Source organism: Solea solea, chromosome 11 (genome assembly GCF_958295425.1).
Source record: "Solea solea chromosome 11, fSolSol10.1, whole genome shotgun sequence".
NCBI classification, from domain to species: domain Eukaryota; kingdom Metazoa; phylum Chordata; class Actinopteri; order Pleuronectiformes; family Soleidae; genus Solea; species Solea solea.
The window spans coordinates 18,233,441-18,254,716 of NC_081144.1; the positions used below are offsets into that span (position 1 = coordinate 18,233,441).

The following is a 21,276-nucleotide window of genomic DNA, read 5'->3' on the forward strand; positions in this document are numbered from 1 at the left end:
TAATCCTTGTGGAGCTTACTGGAAATCTGTTTTTGTCCACAGAATGTTTGATTTTATTTAGTATGATTAGTTTATTCATTTATTTATTTTTTTCCTTCTGGGATTTGCCCTTGGATTCTAAGGACGGTGATAACTACAACCGAGTCTGGAGTCTCAAGTCTGGTCTGAATCTGGGGGAAACAAACTCTACTTCTCATGGCTGACAGTGTTACTGCTGCTGTTTCACTCCTAGACAGACCATAAAACACAGCACTGCCTCAATCTCTATCACTCTTTCCTGCGTATGGGTCAGTCTCAATAGTTATTGGTCTCAGTCACATGTTCCCACTGATGCATTTATCTTGATAAATCATTTAGATCATAATGATGAGTGAAGTTCTGTGGAGTTCTGATGTCATGATGATATAACAACAGCACTGATGGCACAATCTGCACAATATGACTACAGGCAGTTTTTGTTTGTTTCAGTATCACACTATGTGCACTGCATGACATTTAGAATAAAGAGACTCCTACAGTATATGAATAATGATCTATAGTATTGGATTATAGTATTACATGTGAAAAAAAAAGTGTGCTCAGGGCGATTGTACGCATTGTATAAATCATCGTAGGCACCACTTTATCTTGAAACAATGTGGACTAGCAGGCTCCTGTGTATTCTTTACTGTCCCAACTATGATTGATTACAATCGTCGGAGGCTGACCAGCTTATTAATCGATTCAGCAAAAGCTGTGGGTCCCCTGTGGATGATTTAAAGCAAAGGGGTTTTTAAGTGCTCCTGGGATGCCTGAAGTTGAAGCACAGTGGAACTGATAGTAAATCATGTTCAAATACCACACAACTGCTTCTAAACTGCATGCGTGACCTAGTATTTAGGCCCCTTTTATGTTTTGACTGCACACAGAAATGTTACCTGTGCTAATATGCAACTTCACTGCAGAACCATAGTTTCAAAGCTTTTTGATAAACTTATGTTCATGTTTATGTAGTTTATAGTGCCTTAACAACTTAGTTCAAATGAAGAAATGTAATAAATCATTAAAGTCTGCACACCCCACTTCAATCCATTGTCTGACTAAGTCAAGTCAACTTTATTAATATAGCTCAACATCACAAGTACAATTAGCCTCAAAGTGCTTTACAGTTTGTACAGCAAGTGACACCCTCTGTCCTTAGACCATCTGACCTTAGACATTCTGTCCTTAGACCATCAGACCATAGACCCTCTGTCCTTAGATTCAAAATTCAAAGTGTTTATTGTCAAATGCACAGTAAAGAAACACATTTCCCTGTAGAATGAAATTCTTACTTTGTAAGAATACCAGCAAAAAGTAAACAAGAAATAGTATTAACAAAATAGTATATAAATGTACATATAAAGAAAACAATAATAAATATTAAAAAAAGATATGTACAGATATATGTATATATATATGTATATACCCTTAGTCCTTAGATCCTCTGTCCTTGGGAGAAACCTCTAACACAAACAGGTTCAGCAGATTACAAACAAAACAATAACTGTGTCATCAATTAGTATGAATATTAGAAGTAACTAATCCACTGTCTCATGGTCATTTGTTATGAGGCTGCAAACTGCACCACCAGTGTTTCCAGATAATGGGGATGATCTGGAAAATAGAATGACCTTGATGAAAAATGTACCATTTCTGTTGTATACTGTTTGCGTGTAAAGTAATCACTTACCTTCACTAAAACACAAACCTTTATGTCCACCCTGTAACATCACATTTGTGTCTGATGTAAGACCCGGAGTGTGACGTTGATCCTTTACATATACAGTGGAGAAATAACACACACTGATGTTGCCTTTGAGGTGCTGATGACTGAGAAACAAGACTAAAAACAGGATAACACCTGCTGATCCTCCCCATTTTGCGTGACAACAAAGAATGTAGAGTCAGACACAATGAAATCATCAACTGGAAATATAGCAGAAGCATTATTCACAGAAGCCTGAGAAGTCAAATAAACAGTATCAAACTGAATGGTATTTTTGAATCATTAAATTTATCAGCCATTTTTTTTTGTAAATATACCTGTAATTATTTTCAATGGCACCCTTTAGGATTCACACACATAACATGCAGACAAAAGTTTATTTTTTGTTGTTGTATTGCTGTCATTTTATTTTCTCATTGTGTTTGTCTTATAACAATCACTGTGATAGATTAAAGGCTTGAATTTGACAAGAGAAGAGTTATATGTCGCTTCAAGACTGATGATCTTCAAATGAGTCATGCAGTGATTAAAACACAGGTTGTTTCCAGTCGTGTGAGAATAATAATAATAATGATGTCGGTGTCTGAATGTGCTCTGTACTTGTCTTCTTTTTTATTTGTCACACAGCTGTCTGCCACCTCCTCATCCAGAGCAGCCTTCTTACAGTGCCTCCGCTGGGGGATTTTTTGCCCCTTCCAGTCGCCCACTGACTGGAAGGGGGAAGAGATACAGCTTGTTTTGCAAGGAGGTGCGAAGCCAAACCCTTTCGGGGTCATGGTCTACAGCACAGAGATGTCTGCCAAGACTCAGGGCCTCGTGCCACTCTCAGCTTCAGGCACAGCTCAGGTAACACAAAGAATTCAATGAAAGGTGTTTTTTTTTCTCTCTTTTTTTTTTTCTCGCCGCCTTTCCTTTCACATTTTCTGAATTATTTAAGTTAACAGTATGTGGTTCTTTATCACAGCTGTGATTAAAAGCCCCTTATACGTTACCTGTAGGTTCATGGACAAATGAAATAGTTATTTTAATCTTTACAACAGTTTGCATCACGCTGTCAGACAAGTAACTGTATGAAAGTCACATCTATTCAGTGACTGTATATAAAAAAATAATAATTAAAGGGTGCAAAATTCGTCATCTTGTGAGGACTTAACTGTTCACGCCTTAGCTGTGAATTTTCACACTTCTCAGATAGTTGGAAATAACGGCCTGTCACTGCTACGTCTCTGTCTTGTGTTTGCTCTCTTATCAAATGCAATTGTGTTCTTGTGTCCAGAACATTAACCTTTCAGCCTCTGACTGCGTTTGCGTTTCTGAAATGTTTGACAGCCTGTCTCGGAGGCGAGAGATACGATAACTTTTCGGCTGTTGTCGAGTCTGGAGAGGAAGGCGTCCAGCCCGAAGGCATCTCTGAGGACAAAGCAGGAGCAGGCGTCTCATGAGAGGAGATCACCTTCATCACCCTCACAAGGTAAATCACGATAGTCGTGTGGGGAGTTCTCCTCTAAGAAAGAGGTGAGAGACTCTAGACTCCCAGTTTTGCGGGACCAGACACTTTTGTGGGTGTGGCAACACCCAGCAGTAATCAGCCACAGTTCAAAGCAATGAGCATTAAACTAACCTGTCCTTTGCATATAATGCAGCACCCGCCTCTGTAGCGTTATCTCAGTGGCACCACCTGCTCGCTGTACAGTATGATTAGCACACTCCTTGATTTGGGTCTAAGGGGAATAATGGGATAAACTCATACGGCACTTTTCCACTGTGCAGTTCTAGCACCACTCGGCTCAACTTGACATTTTTTTTGATTTCCATCAGTGGTAGTACCTGTTACCTGGTGTTTTCTTTTAGTACCTGCTCTAACGAGGTTCCAACTGAGCTGAGCCAATACTAAAATATGTCATGAGCACGACGTCCGACACAAGAATCAAACCAAAACATGCCGAACTGTACAGTAGTTCAGTTAAAAAGTTTTTTTTTTTTTTTTTTTTTAATCCTGAAATCCTCCGTAAATCTCCAACATTTAGCAAAGGAAATGTCTAAAATGTCAATATTTAGCAGAGGAGTCTGTATTTAGCGACAGTACAGCTGAAAGCCAGCGACCGTGAGTCGAATCACAACCCGTTGAGTAGTATTTCAGTTCAGTGACTGTGTCAGATGGAGTCTGTGCTCCGGTCATGCGGGAAGTACTGAACGGTTCTGTGAAGAAATCTTTTCAATGAACCGATTCTAATGATTGAGTTACACCGAAAACAACCGCTTCGACCGTCACTGGTTTGTGTTTGTGTCACGTCTAAAAGGATGTCACAGCAGTTTCGCGCAGCACCCTGCCCACATTGCGAAGGTATATGATGATGGTCATGGAAAACGGCGTGCCTGTTACCAAAACTGAGTAGACTAGAGTAGAATAGTAGTAGTATAATAGTGGAAAAGATCCAATATTGTTAGGAGTAGACTTTGGTTGTCCATTATATTTTATGTCCTCATGGGAACATCTGCTCTAAGGAAGAACCATTGGCCTTAAAAAAACACGTTTAACATTTACATTGGATTTGAAATAAAACATGTTTTAAAACGTAAATACTTGTACAGATAATTAGTATTTTTTAGACCTGGCTATCTTTCAGAATCTATGTCAAAGCAAAGTCAAACTACTATAAAACTTTGTCTGACTGGCTCTGAATAAGGTATTTGCAGTGTTATTGCTCTTTTTATTTTTAGCAATACCACAGCTTCTTCTTTCTGGAGCATGGTAATTCATTTGCTGAATTCTGTGTTATTAACTAGCAGAGGTCTGCCCAAACCTTTGTTCTTTGTTTTAGTCGCTAAGTCTATAATTGTAGTTACTGTTAACATCTCTCCAGTATTCCACAAACTTCCTGCTCCACAGAGCTGACTACACAAGATGAACACTGTCGCCAAAAATCAGCACGTCATATTAATCAGCTCATCAGCGTCAGAGTACATTAAAAGATTTTTATAAGTGCAGTGATTAAGGTGAACGTAATCAATCATTTCCTCCAATCTATATATGCCCCAGATTTCGCTGCCAATTTTCTCAAAACTGGATCTCTATTTTCTCTTTTTTTGTCCAGTCAAACATGACCGTTCTACTATATCCGAACAAAAAAAAATATCCCCCTAAAACCGATGTTCCACTTCTCACACACAGCCAAAGATAAATTATGAGCCACTGTCGGTGTCTGCTCTTGAGTCCCACACCTCTCGTTTGCTCCGTCTTTGATTCAGTTGATTAAAAGTGTAGTAAACACTACACACAGCCGCTCCGTCCTAGTGACAGCGGAAAGACCTTGGAGTGGATTGTGGTCAAACTCGCCCCCTAATGACACTGTCAACTTATCTCAAGCAATAAGGAATAGAAGTGTTTAAACAAAGAAACCCAAGTTTCCAGTGAGGATCGCACAGATTTAAGCTACCGTTCAGTGGAGAATGATGTACACAAATCTATGTACATCATTATGTTGATCCCCTATGGTGGAAAACCTGTTTAAACCTGGGAATCAACAGTTTGTTTTTTTTGACCAATAAGAATGTGGTATATCCCATTGCCAACAGTACATTTAGACAAATGTGAAAATGACCAGTGTAATTTATGTTCTTCTCTTTTTACTGCACGCGTACTTATCAATGTGGGAAGAGCTCAGTGCTTCTCACAACATTTGAATCAGTAATTTACTGGAAAGAAACGGGACACTTTGCCAATGACGCATTCTCAGAATGGACATTTAAGTTATTCATGATGGGCATCGACGTGACTTCCAGTTTCACCCCGGGTCCATGCATTTACATTAATCATTAATTAGCCACAGAATCCCCCTGTTGTTTGCATCACCATTGCAGCCCACTCTCTATCTCTCACAATGAGATAGAGAGAAGGGAAATATAGAGACTATCTTGCTTCTCACGTGCTCATGAATGAAATTTGATGATGTGCCATCTTCACATATTGACGTCCTCCATCCCCGATGTCTCGTGCTTGTGTACGTGATTGCATAAACCAATGTACATGTGAAGTTTGATGACAAATAAACGACCAGTTGCATTTCGCTCTGACTAATGGGGCGACACACATCTTCCATCCAGCTTACGACGTAAAGCAGTGAGAATGGAATGGAAAGCCCTAAAATCAAAATGGCTGGGTGCAGGGGCAGTGTGTGTGTGTGTGTGTGTGTGTGTGTGTAGTGGTGGCGATGCCAGTCCTGCACTGTGTCCACTCTGTTTGCATGCAGTCTGAACAGATGGGAGCTACAGTACGACTCCCTGGGGCAACTGAAGTCATTTCCAAAAGGCCAGTCCAGCCCAGCACAGAGAGCGAGAGAGAGTGGGAGATGAGGACAAAGAGATACTGGAAAGCCTTTCATTTCACTATCACCATGGCGACGGACCAAAAACTCAGGGAAACATTGTTTGACTTAAAACTCAGTGTGACATCCAAATCTACCGTTGCCTCCTGATCTGTGTGAAATTGGATAGATTTGTTACTAATTCTAAATAGCTTATGGTGCCCTGGCGTTCAGTGGCAGTATTTAATTTGAAGCACATATAATCACAGTATCTTCTTTGCTCAGGACGCCGACAGACTCCAAATCCAATCAACAGAAAAGCAGTACGAAGAGACGGCTTTTCAGAATGAACTCCCAAACTAATAATCTATCAAATGTTTGAAGGCAACTCATTCAAATGAGCAGTTCCAGCAGGTGCTGTATGCAGAGCATGGGGAACATATTATAATGTTGTTAATGGAGCTTGTTGAATATTGAACAGGGGCTGTTTGTACACAGGCAGGGACGAGCAGATGAAGACCTCAACAGGAAAACACATGAAGGGGATAGACTTAATGAGTTATTACTCAGCGAGATGGATATGATGTTGTTGTTTTGTCTGCATCTTCATTTGATTGTGTGTGTTTTTCAGGTCAGAAACGCATTCTAAGTTCTCCTCCAGCTTCTCCTCAAGGCCCCGGGGTAAGACAACTTTTTACCTACTCAACTGTAATTAAACCCTAAGCCGTAAAACAGCTGCTGCTCTATGACATAAAGTTGTGTCTATATTTCCCATGCCTTTTGTACCTTTATGGTTAAAGCCTGTGGTTGTCACGGTCTCAATGGCGCAGCTCTTACCTCACCCACGTGTCGCTCACATCGACTGCTGTAACCATCCGTAGATAATCGCTCGCCTCTTCCAACCGTCTGTCATTCAAATCTTCACTTAATAGATTGTCTTTGTTCCTCTTGGCCAGTCGGGAGCTGCAGAACAAGCAGGAAACACAACCTCTGACATAATATCATCATATAACGTCTTTATGGCTGACAAACCGTTGTCTATTTGCGCAGCTTGTGTTTCTGTCAACCTCATAAATCTGGTGTCACTCTCATTTGCTCCGTCTCCACGGTTCCCTGAGAAAAATATTTGCGCTGCATAGTGAATGAAATTGTCCTCCAGACGTTTTTCTTTTCTTTCCTTTTTTTTTTGTTGCTCTGAACTAGCCGCCTGTGTCATCTGTAAACAACATTTTTTTTATAAAACCTTTGGAGCAGATCAAATTGGACCTTAGGCTCATTTCTCAGCTTTTGATTAGGTGTAAATTAAAAGTGAAAATAATTGCAAGCATAGAAGAAGTTTCAAAATATAAAATTATTTTATTGTATGTTTTATAGTATTGGCTAGGGTTTTCCTAAAATGTATATATGGGCACCCACTTTTTTTTCATTTTAAACACTTGTAAATCAGACCCAGTCTCTGGTAATGACTGGTTTAGGCCTAATTGAACAGTGCTTGTGTGCTGTTGAACGGTAACAAATCAAAGGAAAAACATAAACTCTGTGGTTTGGCCAGACTTTCGTTATAAAATATTCTCTGTTGCGACCCTAGTGAAGAAACAAGCAAATGATTATTTGCTTGTTTGTCTGTACTTGTCAAAGATAAAGGATCCAAATGGATTCCGTTTAACAGCTGACAGCATTGTTTTCAGCTTTGACGACAGGATCAGGAGAAGTCTTTTGCAGTTCCCTGTACATACTGTTCCTTAGACCAAAGAAACCATAAATCTGGACTAATCCACAGTTGTGCTTTGTTTAGTTTGACAACAAAGACTATTGGGCCATCTGTAACTTTGAAAAGGTCAGAATAAATAAATAAAATAAGGTAAAGTATTATCTGTCCTAGATATTCAGGATATTTATATAATTCACCTCAAGACATTCTAAAATATTTCTTAAAAAAAGTGAAATTACTCTGAAAATCCATGCTGCTGGCTCAGCAAGGGGAAAATATATAATTATGTGTGTGCCTGTGTGTTAAAAAGGTACATTTCTGCTTAAAGAAGAAAGATTCTCAACCATTCAACTACCACACCACTCCACAAATCTATAGAAAAACTAGTCATAATCATCATAATCGTTCTTATTTGCATCAAATCAGATTAAATGTCACATTAGCATGAGGCATTATTCATGTGACAGAGGTTTTCCATTGGGAGTTGCTGTACATTTAATTGCACTGTGATTATCCATCTATCACATTCCACGTGAGCAAGGATGACCGACTCAAAAACTACCAACGTCGATCATTTGTAACATTCGGTGTTCTGTTTATTGCCATGTTTCCATTTTGGCTAATGGAACATTCCATTTACATCAGAAGTCAGACGTCGGAACTAGGAGTAATGTCACCTTCGAAGTTGACTGCGATCCAGTTAAAACATGGAACTTATCTCTTATACTCTGTTTAATGTGAGCCAAAGCAGCCAGTGTAAGTCGGTTTTGACGCGGTTCAAATTTAAACCAACAGGGACTGGGAGAACTGGGAGTGTTGCACCCATGAACTTTACAAATCTACCCTCATTTCCATCAAGCAGCCAGGGCAACCGGGGAGCTCCCAGTGGCTAACAAGAGGAGACTGTGGTCATACTGGACAGCTCTTAGGGGAAGAGATTAGTAGATGGTGGTGCTGAACTGGATTTAACACTCGTGCATGCACAAAGTCTTTTATCACACTGCAATTCCCTGATCATCTGCTCTACCAAACAGGCGATTCATATATAAAAAAAAAATCTGACATTCCCTCTGAATTTTTGTCGAGATGTCTATAATATTCCCACAATTCTTTCCTCTGCATTTTACTACATTTGCTTACATCATATCTACCAATATTCAGGTAGAATATTGGTATTCTTCTTGTTTTGTGTTTTACAACATTAATGCATTATTGCCTCCATTAATGGTTCTGCACTCACATGTAAGCATCACGTGAATGCTTGATGTTGGGCAGGCCTGACACTTGGTGCTATCATGCAGCTGTCAGACCTGAGTATAGCAGTGTTGGTTATGGCCAACAACAAAACAAAAGAGTTGATAAATGTTACTAACTTATTTTAACCATTAACCAAAATGTCCTGTAACTGAGTACTTTTGCCCATTTTTCCAGAATAACTTTCAATATCTAGCAGTTATTTACAATTTACTACAAAAAAAAACTTTTGCACGTTAAATTTGAAATTTGTACAGTATAAAACATGTTTACAATAACATTTTTCCAGTCTTTGTCTCTCAATGTGCAAAACCTGGAAACTATGTACAGGTGTTCTTCCCACTCTCTCCTCTCTGGCGACAAAGTTCTGCGGTCTTTACCGTAATAACCATATTTGCCTTGACCGGCAATTTCTCAGCTTTCAGAAACGGTTTGAATTTTTTCCGATAGCTCAAACCGTTGCATAATTACAGCAACACAACCACAGTGAAGCAACAGATCAACAGTGCAGTTTGGCAGTGCTTATGCTGTTCCATTCAATGTGAATGTAAAGCATTTAAGTTGACTCCTCCACTGTGAACTGGCTGTAACAATAAAATGTGTAGAGTGTAGTTTTATGGGAGGGAATAAAATCTGTTATCACTGAATGGTAAGTAAGAACGGTGAATGCACGGAATATGTAGTTATAAACATTGGGCAAAAGGTTTGTTTTGCATTTTTATTTATTTATTTTTTAAGTTTGCTTTAATTGTCCTGGATATACAGTACATACACACACACACGAGTGAGCAGTCATTAGCGCCTTGGCTGCTTGGTGTGCACACCATAGATATACAGTTGACTGTCATCCAAGATTTTGCTTAAAGAAGTGAAAGGGAAAACTGTGTGTGAAGCCATGCCACTGCTGTTGGCAGTCACCGCTCAGTCCTTCACAACTCCAGCGTTAATGCAAAATCCACATATAACAGCTCTCTGTTTCTCCCCATGTCTCCGTCTCCTCTTTGTTCCAAATATACTGTTACCGAATAAAATGATTTTCCCTCCGTTCAACAATTTTTTTTTTTATCTCCTCTGCTCATCATGGCTGTCAGACGCTGATTAATCAATGGCATCCAGACGGCTCTGTAAACAAGCTGTATGCTCTGGCTCTGTTTGTAGCCATTGTTGGATCTGACAACTTTCTCCTTCTCGCATAAATTATTGATCCTTGACACTCTCGGCTTGCCTCCGTGCAGAATGCTGAGGATCCGGTGCTATTTATAGTCAACATTTTGGAGAGCAGCTGAGTTTGTTTGCCCATGTACATGATGATTACTTGCACAGAGCTGGGCTCATATTTCAGGGTTGTGCCCGTGTTGTGTCGACCCGAGAGGTCTTGTAGTCCGTGGGCCAGAGGTGAGGCCATGTTTTATTTTGTTGCTGGCAAAGGTTTGTTTGGCAGCTGGCACTGGCTCAATCTGACAGTCTTTGTTATTGTTGCACTGTGTATCATATGTTTTTTCAAACAGGAGATGACGCTGTATTTCTGAGCTATAATTCAACATACGTTTTAGCGCTCTGTTTTAGTGCCAACACTGAGCAAATGTCATTGTAGTTATCACCGTTTAACTGAAACTTATTTCCATGCGATAAAGTGAATGCTTCGTTATGTAAAATATTGACGCAAGCTAAGAAAGAAAAATCAATTTTTGTGTTAAATTGATTTCTCTGAAATTACAATAGGTTTATGTGTTGTGTGATAATTGGTCCTTGGAGGTTACAGCGCCACCACGACTGCTCCCCGTGATTAATGGGGGCAAAGAAATACTTCACAATCATTTGCTGGGAAACATCGAGTTGGCAGAAATGCTTTAGCGCAATGAATCAAATTATAATAATATCAAAACTAATAATTATGCCGGCGTGGTGGCGTTGTAGGGGTAGTCTTGTCTAAATGGAAACTGTAGTGTTGCATTTGAATGTTGCCAGATCAATGGGGGCAGTGTGGTTTCAGATGATGTAGACGTGTAATGGCACCTCGGTGTGTGTGATAAGAACAAGCAAAAATATCCAGATCTATATGATAAACATTCTAAACATCACTTCAAATATCAAGTAGAGGTCACGATAATACTCATTAAAAGTCTTGTATTCTACCGTTGAGGTGAATGTAGAGTTAGTTCCGTTCAATACTTGCTACATCACAGAAGTGATGCTGCCTGCAGAGCCACTGTACACAGCTGTGTGGTGGTTAGCCGTGGTGCTTCATAGCAAAACTGTCTTTCTTCATATTGCAGTTTCTCCACATAGTCCATCTTCCTGCCACAGTCCAAAGACATGCAGATTAAAGTTAGGTTACTTGGAGACTCTGACTCGAGCTGTGAATGTGAGCAAGATGGATGGATAGATGGGTATGTTGAGCATTTTCCTTTCACAAATTTTTTTTATTCAATTGCGTCCAAACATATACAGACAATGGCAGCACAGGAAGGTGAAGCCAAATGTCAGTAACACAAAGGCACGCACCAAAGGTGCCGTTAGACTGCTACCATGCTGTTATGAACCAAACCCATCCGACCCACAATGTGTTAAGTAAAAAACAAACAAAAAAAAAACTGTATAAAAAATAATATCAAAACAAAAAGAGAAACATACATAATCATATGGCAGAGTGACTCTGCTGACATTATACAACATTACATTTGTGAGAGGACCGGACCTGATCATTTCTGGTTTCAACTGGTTGACATGTTTTCTGCTTAAAAGTAGCTGCACCATTTAATCTTACTACCAATTATTATTAAAACTCTAGTCCAACATGGCAGTCTGCATGAAGATGACCCGCTACTATAACTATTAAGCATAATTACTTTTTTCCAAATCTTACTCAGTGGATCTTTAAGATGGACAGATTATCATGCTTGCTGCAAAACATCTTGTTCAGTGCTACGAATGTGACGATGCTGGCAGATATTTTAGATTTTAGATGCAGAGGGCACGGCGTGTTGTTGAGATAACAGGTGTTATCTCTACTCACAGTCCAATGTATCATAATCAGTCACGAACAGGAACGAGGCAAGAGCAGAAGCAAAGCTCGAGCTTAAACACTAGCAAGTGTCCCACATGGAAAAGCAGTGTAAGAAAAATGCTGAAGTGCAACAAGACCATCAAGCACTAGACTAGAGCAAAAGCTGACTATTTAAAGGGGTTCACTGCTGGTAAAGCAGGGACAGGAAACTAATCTGGTGACAAGTGAGCAGTGGAAAGAGGTGTCAGGTGTCCCACTACTATGTACAACGCATAATAACTAAAACATTGATATATAACCCTACTGTGCTCCATTTAAATTTCTCTGCTATTTCTCATGTTTATTGTATCCTGCGTGTCTTTAAATGTCATTTTCAATGATCTCACTGACACACAACTATCACTCATCCTTATGTCACTTTTAATTCTCAGTATTTCATTCCATGAGTTCCTCCACCTCTCTCACTGCATCCCCCTCCACCCTTCCTTGGTTTCTTGACTCCACCCTATGACATTATATTAAACCTCAAACTCGGAAATGAGTTGAGTTGTTTGTGAGTGTACTGTAAAAGTTCCTATATCCAATGCTTTGGACACATCATCAGGGCAAACAGGCTGAGTTAAGAACATTGGCAGCCACAGCGATTTCACAACTAACTGCCTTTCTTAGTGTGTTTAAGGGCTTAGATTTGAGTTGTGGTTAGGTGAGAGACAGGGTGAGGCATTCACTGGTTGTGGCTAAGGTTAGAGATAAAGTGTTATTTTTGGTTGTCCCAAGGAATGGAAGTCAATGCATGTCTTTAAGTAAAAGAGAGCAAGAGAGGGGTCCTCACATGCAGAGAGAGTCTGGTGTTTTTCACACCTCCGGGTGTCAAACGCAGTGACTCAATGTGAAATTGTGTGTGCTTATGTATATGTGTATACATTATGTGTAAAACATGAACTGGCTTAACGATGGTTGTAAAAAAGTGCTTTTAAGAGCCCGCTGGTCTTGACTTTAGAGTGAAGAGTTCTTGACTTTAGGACATTTTTATTTGTAAGCCATCCAAACAGCTCATGGTTGGGTCAGCTATAAAACTTGTGTTTCCATGGGACAGATCGTGGTTTTGACAAATGGAGAAAATGCCAATGTAATTGTGACTGCGTGTTAATTTTGAAGTTTTGAAACCTGTTAGCTCACCTTCATTTGTCAGATAAAGGTATCGGCATCTGTTTATTTGTCAAATATTAAATTAAAACTGTATTTTAAGGCGTTAAGATTATGATTTGGCCTGAGTCCATACTTTTGCCAAGTGCAGACATGAAGATATACATTTTTAATGATTGATATGGAGTATTGGAATATGTGTGTCTGAAGGATCAATGGGTAAGTGAACATCATCCCTTTTACCGCTCAGTATGGTTCAATGCAGTATCACTATTGATCCCAGAGAGCCATTTGTTTTGACTGCCGCAGATTCAATAACAGTTACAGATTAGTGGATGAGTCCAACTGAAACACACAATCTGATTATTTAGGACCATGGGCCACAAGTAGTCCAATAATTTTGTTTTAAAGACCAAAGCTTTGTTTCTCAGCCTTAAACACAAATTTAGATTGATCATACCGTGTCATCCGTGTCATCCAACGTTCCTGCAGGGGAAGCAGTATGTCCAGTTTCTTTGTAATAATAAGTGCCAAAGCATCAGGCTGAAACAAAAAACCCAACCCCTAAAATACTTCTTTGGTTTCACTTTGTGGAAAGGGACATACCTTTTTTTAATTTATGTTTTACAAAATAAATGGCCACACAGTTGGTGTAGTGGTTAGCACTCTTTGCAGCAGAAGAAGTGGAAATGGAGTTTGCATGTTCTCCCCATGTGTGCATGGGTTTTCTCCGAGTTCTCTGGTTTCCTCCCCCAGTCCAAAAACATGCAATATGGGGATTAAGTAAAGTGGACACCCTAAATTGACCATAGGTGTGAGAGTGGATGGTTGTTTGTCTCTATGTCCCTGTGATGGACTGGCGATGTGTCCAGGGTGAACCCCACCTATGTCGGCTGTGATTGGCACGTGACCCTCATGTGGAGGATACAGCGGTAGAAGATGGATGGATGCATGAATTAAAAATAAATAGACCTTTGTTGAGAATGTCAGATTATGTTAGATGAGATATAATTAAAAGCCCAGAATAGATTTCTGGGCTTCTTGGCAAGGTGAAAGCGTCCTAAAAATGCTCGGATTTGCAGTGAGTAGAGAGCGAAAATTTCAAAACTTGGGGCATGTGCATGCCAGAGGGGGGAAAGTATCTTGAGCCTGGAAGGCCATAAAAAATACCTAAGCTCCTACTTTCTTTGCTTCCTCTGGTAATCAAAACCACTCTGGATAAAAGGCAGGAAATTATGTGGATTGGAAGAATTGAAAGAGAATTTCTCTTTTTAAATTCAGTTAATTTCAGGTCGTTTTCCTCAGGTGTCAGCTGTTGACAATAGCTGTCCAGCTGACTTTGACAGAGTGAATGTAGACGTTATGAACCACTTGCTCAAAGGACTGATGCTATATTAGAGTATCAAACCTCTGGTCTCTCTCAGTGTACATGTGAAGCTGAATGACTTGTATCTCTTGTTTTCTATCATGCTGAGGCAAAGGAGCCATGCTGTTCTGCTGATTGTGTTTTACTGTTGATAGATGTGCACTATTAGTAGTTGTGTACCTGTTGCTACCACCAATGCATGGCCCTTATGACAACTGTAAAGAGCAACAGCAACAAACAGAGCAACATTCCATTTTGTTTGCATTCAGAATTCCTCACGGGGGATGACAGCGCTAAAGGATTGTGGGTGGAGTAAGAAGGGCTGCCAAGGCAGTGTAATGTTCTGTTGCTGTTGTCAACTGAGACGACGCATATGTCTCTCTGGTGTAAAGTGTATTCCTGGGCCCTGTTGTTCATAATCATAATAATAACAGCGAGTCATTTGTATTGTTTCTCTGCAGCTCTCACTGTCTCAGCTGGCAGCTTCATCACGTTACCCGACTATCAGCCACTCCAGCTCGGCGTTGCCGTGGCAACAGTCATTTCCTTCTGCGCTCCATCCTTCCCCGTTGGCATCAGCCCACCAGCTGTCACATGTCGTAAGATTCCCACCCCCGTACACACAGACACACACACACCCTTCCACGTTACTCACAAAAACAGGAGTCATAGGTGCACTGAAGACAATGTACACACTGGAATAAAGTGTCTGCGGAGACTCTCAGTCACCCAGGTCATTGTATCTTCAAGAGTGTATCGGCAAATGGAAAAGTAAGTAAACAGTATACTCCGGAAGATACAAATAATGCAAAAATATGGAACAGATGCCTTTAAACATCCCCTATGAGTCAATCAACTTAAGTTCACTTGCACCCATCGCACACATTCTTGTCTTTCTGTATTATGACTCTAACTGTAATAATGCATTACTTAGCCGAAGTCTTTGAACCAAAGTATGGCCTCGCACACAGTCGCATGCCACAGTGACTAACCCAAACCCAACCACTCACCTGTAAATCAGCTTTTTTGTCACCACACTGCCTCGGTCCCCAAAATTGGAGATGTCATCCACAATTCGGCCCTGAACGTAACCTATGAGTGAAAACCACAAACATAGATACTGACAGCTTTTGTCTGAGAGGCTACTGAAGCTGCTGCTGGAGTTTAAGTATAACATTATTCTTTTACTCGTCTCTCACTGAAAATAGAACTTAAATTTTCTTGTTGCATTCAGTTTGCTGCATAACCTTGTGTTTTGCCCTCTGGTAAAACATGTTTAATCTACCTTGTCCATGACTACATATATTAATGATTTACCCTGTGTTTTCCACATTTAACTACTGTATTTCTGTATCATTATCTACTTTCAAGTATAATACATGGCCTTTTAGGGGGTCACAGCAGCGGTTTAGGTAAATGTAGGTGATTATAGTGGCCTTTTCTAATCCCTGCAACTCCAGATGACATCAAAGCACTCCAGGGGGGTCAAAATAAATGTAGGCAAATTTAGCAAATGCTTATTTTATCAAATAGATCCCCATAAAGACACATTGAAGTGGTAATAGGAATCATATCTGAGAAGATATCTGGCTGACTCTACTTGCTAACAAGCTTTATGCATCTGAACAAAGTTCTGTCATTGCTGCCAGGGGATAGCAGGAAAGTGAAAGTCAGCTTTACTGTGCTGATTTTAATAACTGTGCTGAATAATTTCCTGAAATGATGTGTGGGTATCTGATCCACTCCTCCAGCTGTAGGTGTTTGCTGCTGGGAATTAGCAGACAGAGACATTATGCCTTTGAAAGCCACCTTGTCTTCGCTAATGTAGACAATTTTCAACCACAAAGACTCATATATTTGGGAATCACCATGCTGTGCAGTAAAAAAAAAAAGCCTCTCAGAATACAGAGACAATCATAAAGCTGCAATCCTTGGATTAACCCTGAATCGTTTTCTGTGTATCAAAGTCAGTTTTCACCTTCTTAGATGATTTGCACTATCTTTGATGTAGAAAACACATCATCATAACAACATATTGCTGCCATTTGAACAGTGTATGGATTTATGTGGCATCTGTAAATGGTTTCAGTTCTTTCAGATGCTATAGCTGTGGATGGTGCACTAAACCTTTTTTTTTTTTCTTACCATACATGTATATGAGGTGAATGTTGTCCTTTTCATGCTACATCTCATGCAAATAAACGTTGCTCTAAGTCTTTTATTGTATATAACATTTTCTAGTACGTCTTTATTTCAGTCATAATCATAGATTATAATTCTGCATCTGATATTGTAGAAAGCTCCTTGTCATACTATGTGGTCTCACTGAAAAAAACAACACTTTATGTTCATGTATTATTTATTATATCTGCCTGCCATTTATTTTCAGTTATGATCCTCTAAGTGAGTTTCAATGGCATTCTCTTTGCATGTCATTATGTCATTTCACTAAATGTGTATTGGTTAACCCTTATTTTGTCCTTGTCCATGACCTGAACACAGCTACCTATAAAAGGCAGTTATTCATGTTCACAGCATACGTTTAGGTTATTATACCACAAGCAGCTTGATCAGAGAGGGAGCATAGATGTGTGTTGTAGTCATACAAGCACAGTGACATTGGATGAGGTCATTACCACCGTGTTTGATGGAACACTCAATAATGTACGACCAAGCATGATTGGCCAGCTGAAGCGTTCACATGTATCAAAGACCAGAATAAAGACTACTTGACTGAGAAATTGCACAATTAGCACCCTTCCAGCTATGTGTGAGTGCGTGTCAGTGACAATGAAGACGGATTAATGTTTACCACAGAAAGTTTCAAAGAAAACCTGACGACTGTATCCACAGGCTTTAGCTGTTTGTTTTACATTTCCCAAATATCATATAATGAAGTAGAAAGCCAAAGGAAAATGGAAGAAAATGAACAATAAACTTAATTGTAGATTATTTATCCAATTGTGACTGATCATTTCCTTGTTCCAGGCCTGCTCAGCTGTCAGCAACATCGCCCACTTGGAAATGGACCTTCAGCGGGAAGGTGATGTGTCGTCTTCAAGTCAGAAAGAAGGAGAACAGCTTCAGGAGCTTCCCTTTACACCTATCCATGCCCCTGTCATCACTGTGGGGATGCACGTGCCCAGGTGAGTGCTTCCTGTTGTCTTCTTCAGACATGAACAATTGTCTGTCCTCAAAGGTCAAGAGGCTTTAATGTTGTATAAATTATTACTGACAGTTTTTGTTGAAGCTTCCACGCTGTTAAAATCCCCCCAAAAAAGGAGAAAATTGTCTCATCATCATGTTATTGTTAATTATTTGCATAAACTAAACTAAATCCAGTATCTAGGACTGTTTTCATCCCTGGACCTCTGTGAGGAAAAAGGGAAACACCACTCCATGCATGTTGGGTGTTGGCATCAGCTGTGTAATTTGAATTCCAATAAAGAGGCCAGCTGTTGCTCAGCCTTAAGCACTGGCCAATATAATGATAGATGTTCCTGATGGTTAACCTTGAAAAGCCATCAGCTGAACACTGTCTTGTGAAAATCTGTGTGCTACGAATATTTTAGTAGTTTACCTTGTTTCCTGTCATCAATGTAGTACATAAAAGGTAGGAATTATTCCTATCTTCAAGCTCTTAGCCTTGTTTTAGAGTGTCATAGTTGCTATTTTTGATGGCATCTCATGTGGCGATGCTCCTCCTAAATTTATAACAGTAAGTATTCAACTGAAGCTTAAATTCGTTGGCAAATCAAATCTCAGTTGCGATACATATTCCGGTGTGCTAGAAGTGTTTCACACAGTTGACAGGAGACATTATTTAACGAAGCTACTTTCAACATCCTTTTACTTGTTGCTCTTATCAGGTCTGGTATCTCCGGCCTCTCTTCACAATACGTGACTGTCTTGCTCTCTACAGAGCGATATCGATTGGCTCGCTAATTGGCAGCATTTCTGCACTGTGAGGTATAGAAGCGCTGTGAGTAAAAAAGCTCTGAGCCCGTCGTTCTGTCAGCCTATACATTCCACTTTAGCTAATGGTCTCAGCATTGTTTGTTTGTGTGAAATTTCATTTTTAAATCCAGCGTTTGGATTCGATTCAGTGAAGCACCCTCAATGAAATAAGCTCCCAATTTACATGCAGCACATAATGGAGATTGGAGAGGATATCATAATGGCAGTGGAAATGCGGCCAGGTCTGCCGAGGTGCGAAGCAGAATGGGAATGTACACTGTGCAAATGATGGGCCCCAGTAACTCAGAAACAAGGCATTGCACTAGTACAGAGAGTCATCATAAGTCAGAATAAGCATCTGGCACCGAAACAATCCCAGAGATTGGATCCAGACGCAGCGTTGCTCAGTTCAGTGGACTGAAACATCTCTGCCTCTCCACTCACAGCCACAATAACTTTTTGACTTTGTTTAGTGTGGAATGACCCACTTCTTTGAGAAGAACAGTGAAGTCTAAAGGAGTTTAATTGAAGTTGCTGTGCATATCTGATTGAGCCCTTTTTGAACTAAAAATGACGACTTGAATATTAATTGACTGGCACTCAATTAAGCCGTAACTATTAGCGTTTAGGAAGAAAGGGGAAGCGTGACATTGCAGCAAATTCGTTTGATCAAGGCTCCATTCTGTCACAAAATGTGACGGCGGGTGATCGACTGTTTACTTTCGCAACGTTATATGTAATTATTATGATGATAAGCCCAAATATCTTTTTTTCTTTTCCATGCATGCCCGCCATCTGTGCCCCGTGTTTATCATACCACAGTGTTTGGTGTCAGTGTTGGAAATATAAGTTAAGAATGTTTCCATAGTTGCAGAGAAACAGGTGGCCACCATGATTAGAGGTAAATGCCAATTACACTAGAAGATCCTAAGGGAGCACTTTGGCACCCATTTTCTCTCCCTCTCTCTTGTGATGCTGCTGCTTAACAAATCTGACTGCTGTCCTCATGCTGCATAATCAGTGTTTCACTTCTTTTTTTGTGACGTCCATCTGGATATTGGAATTCAAGTTCAACTAGATGGCATGAAGAGAGTTATTTGGAACTTTTCCCCCCAAAGGTTAACATCTTGAGACAGAATGAAACGGATCCGAGATTAATTGCGCTGGATCTCAAATGATAAAACAGCATAGGGTTGTTTTTACTTTGATTCAAACATTTGAACGTGTCTTAACTCATCTCCTCCGCCTACTTATAAAGCATCATTTTTGTTGCTTGATAAATGACTTTAACTTCAGCCTTCTCCTGTAGACCCTCCTCAGTCAGAGCCAGGAGCTCATTGGGCTCCCTCTACTCTGCTGGCTTCCCTGACATTGTCAGCTGTAACGGGGAGGTGGCGGAAGTTCTGGACCCCACGGAGCCAATGCCCTTTGACCCCCAGCGTGAAGAAACAGACACTCTCCAGGGCAACTTGCTGGTCTTCCAGTTCCTGGCATTTAGCAGGTGAGGCATGCAGTGCTGGGTCACATGAGTGTAAATATTGACTGATAACAGCAGATGATGTTGTGATGTTGTGCACAGTGTATTTTCAGGTAAAAAGAGTGATCAGATTTGGCCTGTATGCTTTCATGGGGTTATTTACAACCCAAGTGTTACTGTAAATATGATTATTCATGTCACCGGATTGTAAATTTCATATTGAAACTGAAAGAGGTCAGTTTTTGACTTTAACCATTTTACTATACACCCAAACACTTCCGTTTACAGTGGCAAGAAAAGCTGAGTGAACCTTCGTCGTCACTGCACAAAATGGTGGCCTTACTAAGTCAATCACCAAGTTTGAAGCCTGTTAAGCGACCCATTGGGCGGTTTAACTACCTCTAAATTACCGTAAGGAAGCACACGCTATTCTTAACACAACAAGAAGTGACGCTCAGGTAAACAAAAAGGTTATCATGTCATCACAAATCCAATCTCGTGCGAGTGTCTTATACGTGCAACTCCAGTTTTTGCAACATGGGGATGCTTTCAACTGCATTCATAACAAAAAACTGTACATTAAAATGGCACAATACGTTCAATGAATTAACCACGTTCTATATTAACAAGTAAAACACAAACCGTTATGTCAATCATCCACACTGTGGACTGTAGGCACAATATATAAACCTTGGGTCAAGAGTTTAAATCTGGAGTTAAGTCAGTCTAACCCAGTGGTTCCCAAACTTTTTCTGTTGGGCCCCCCTTTGGAGGAAGAAATTTTCCGGGGGCCCCGCGATATTTTTGCTTTAGCGATACAAATAACCTCAATATTGCTTTGTGAGAAATTTTCAAATAAAAATATGAAATGTGCAATTATAACTATAATAGCGTCATTTTTTTAAACAATAAATACATTTGGATAACAAAGAATACTTTACAAATATCAATCATTTGCTGTGCAATTAATTTTTTTGTTTTAACAAAACAAATGCGGTCCTCTGCCAACACACAGGGAGGTCTTTGGTGGCATTTTCTGGTCTTGGATTTTGGTTGTCGTGAATCAGGGTACCGTTGTCACCAGTGTAGGTTTTGTTGTGGTACGTCACTTAAATGAGTCCAGCTTACAGCGAGACCAAAAGTTCCGCCTGCTAAACTTTAGTTAGGACTTTAAAAAAAAAAAACAGAACTCGTGCCCCCCCTGGAGAGTATCCACGCCCCCCCAGAGGTCTAACCAAAGTAGACCAGCGCTACGATTTGTCCAGGTAGCACTCGGCCAGCGCTACCTGGACAAATCGTCTTTAAAA

At 40.1% G+C, this 21,276-nt stretch overlaps 1 protein-coding gene across 3 annotated transcripts in view; it reads left to right on the forward strand.

Moving 5' to 3' along the window:
• The window catches only part of nphp4 (nephronophthisis 4), a 139,630-nt gene that overhangs the window by 71,355 nt on the left and 46,999 nt on the right, over positions 1-21,276 (forward strand). For all 3 annotated transcript variants that reach the window (XM_058642834.1, XM_058642833.1, XM_058642835.1), the window contains exons 10-15: positions 2,375-2,593; positions 3,077-3,218; positions 6,683-6,732; positions 14,997-15,134; positions 17,524-17,681; positions 19,802-19,993. In XM_058642834.1, coding sequence (XP_058498817.1) covers positions 2,375-2,593; positions 3,077-3,218; positions 6,683-6,732; positions 14,997-15,134; positions 17,524-17,681; positions 19,802-19,993 — 899 coding nt within the window. The remainder of the gene's footprint in view (positions 1-2,374; positions 2,594-3,076; positions 3,219-6,682; positions 6,733-14,996; positions 15,135-17,523; positions 17,682-19,801; positions 19,994-21,276) is intronic.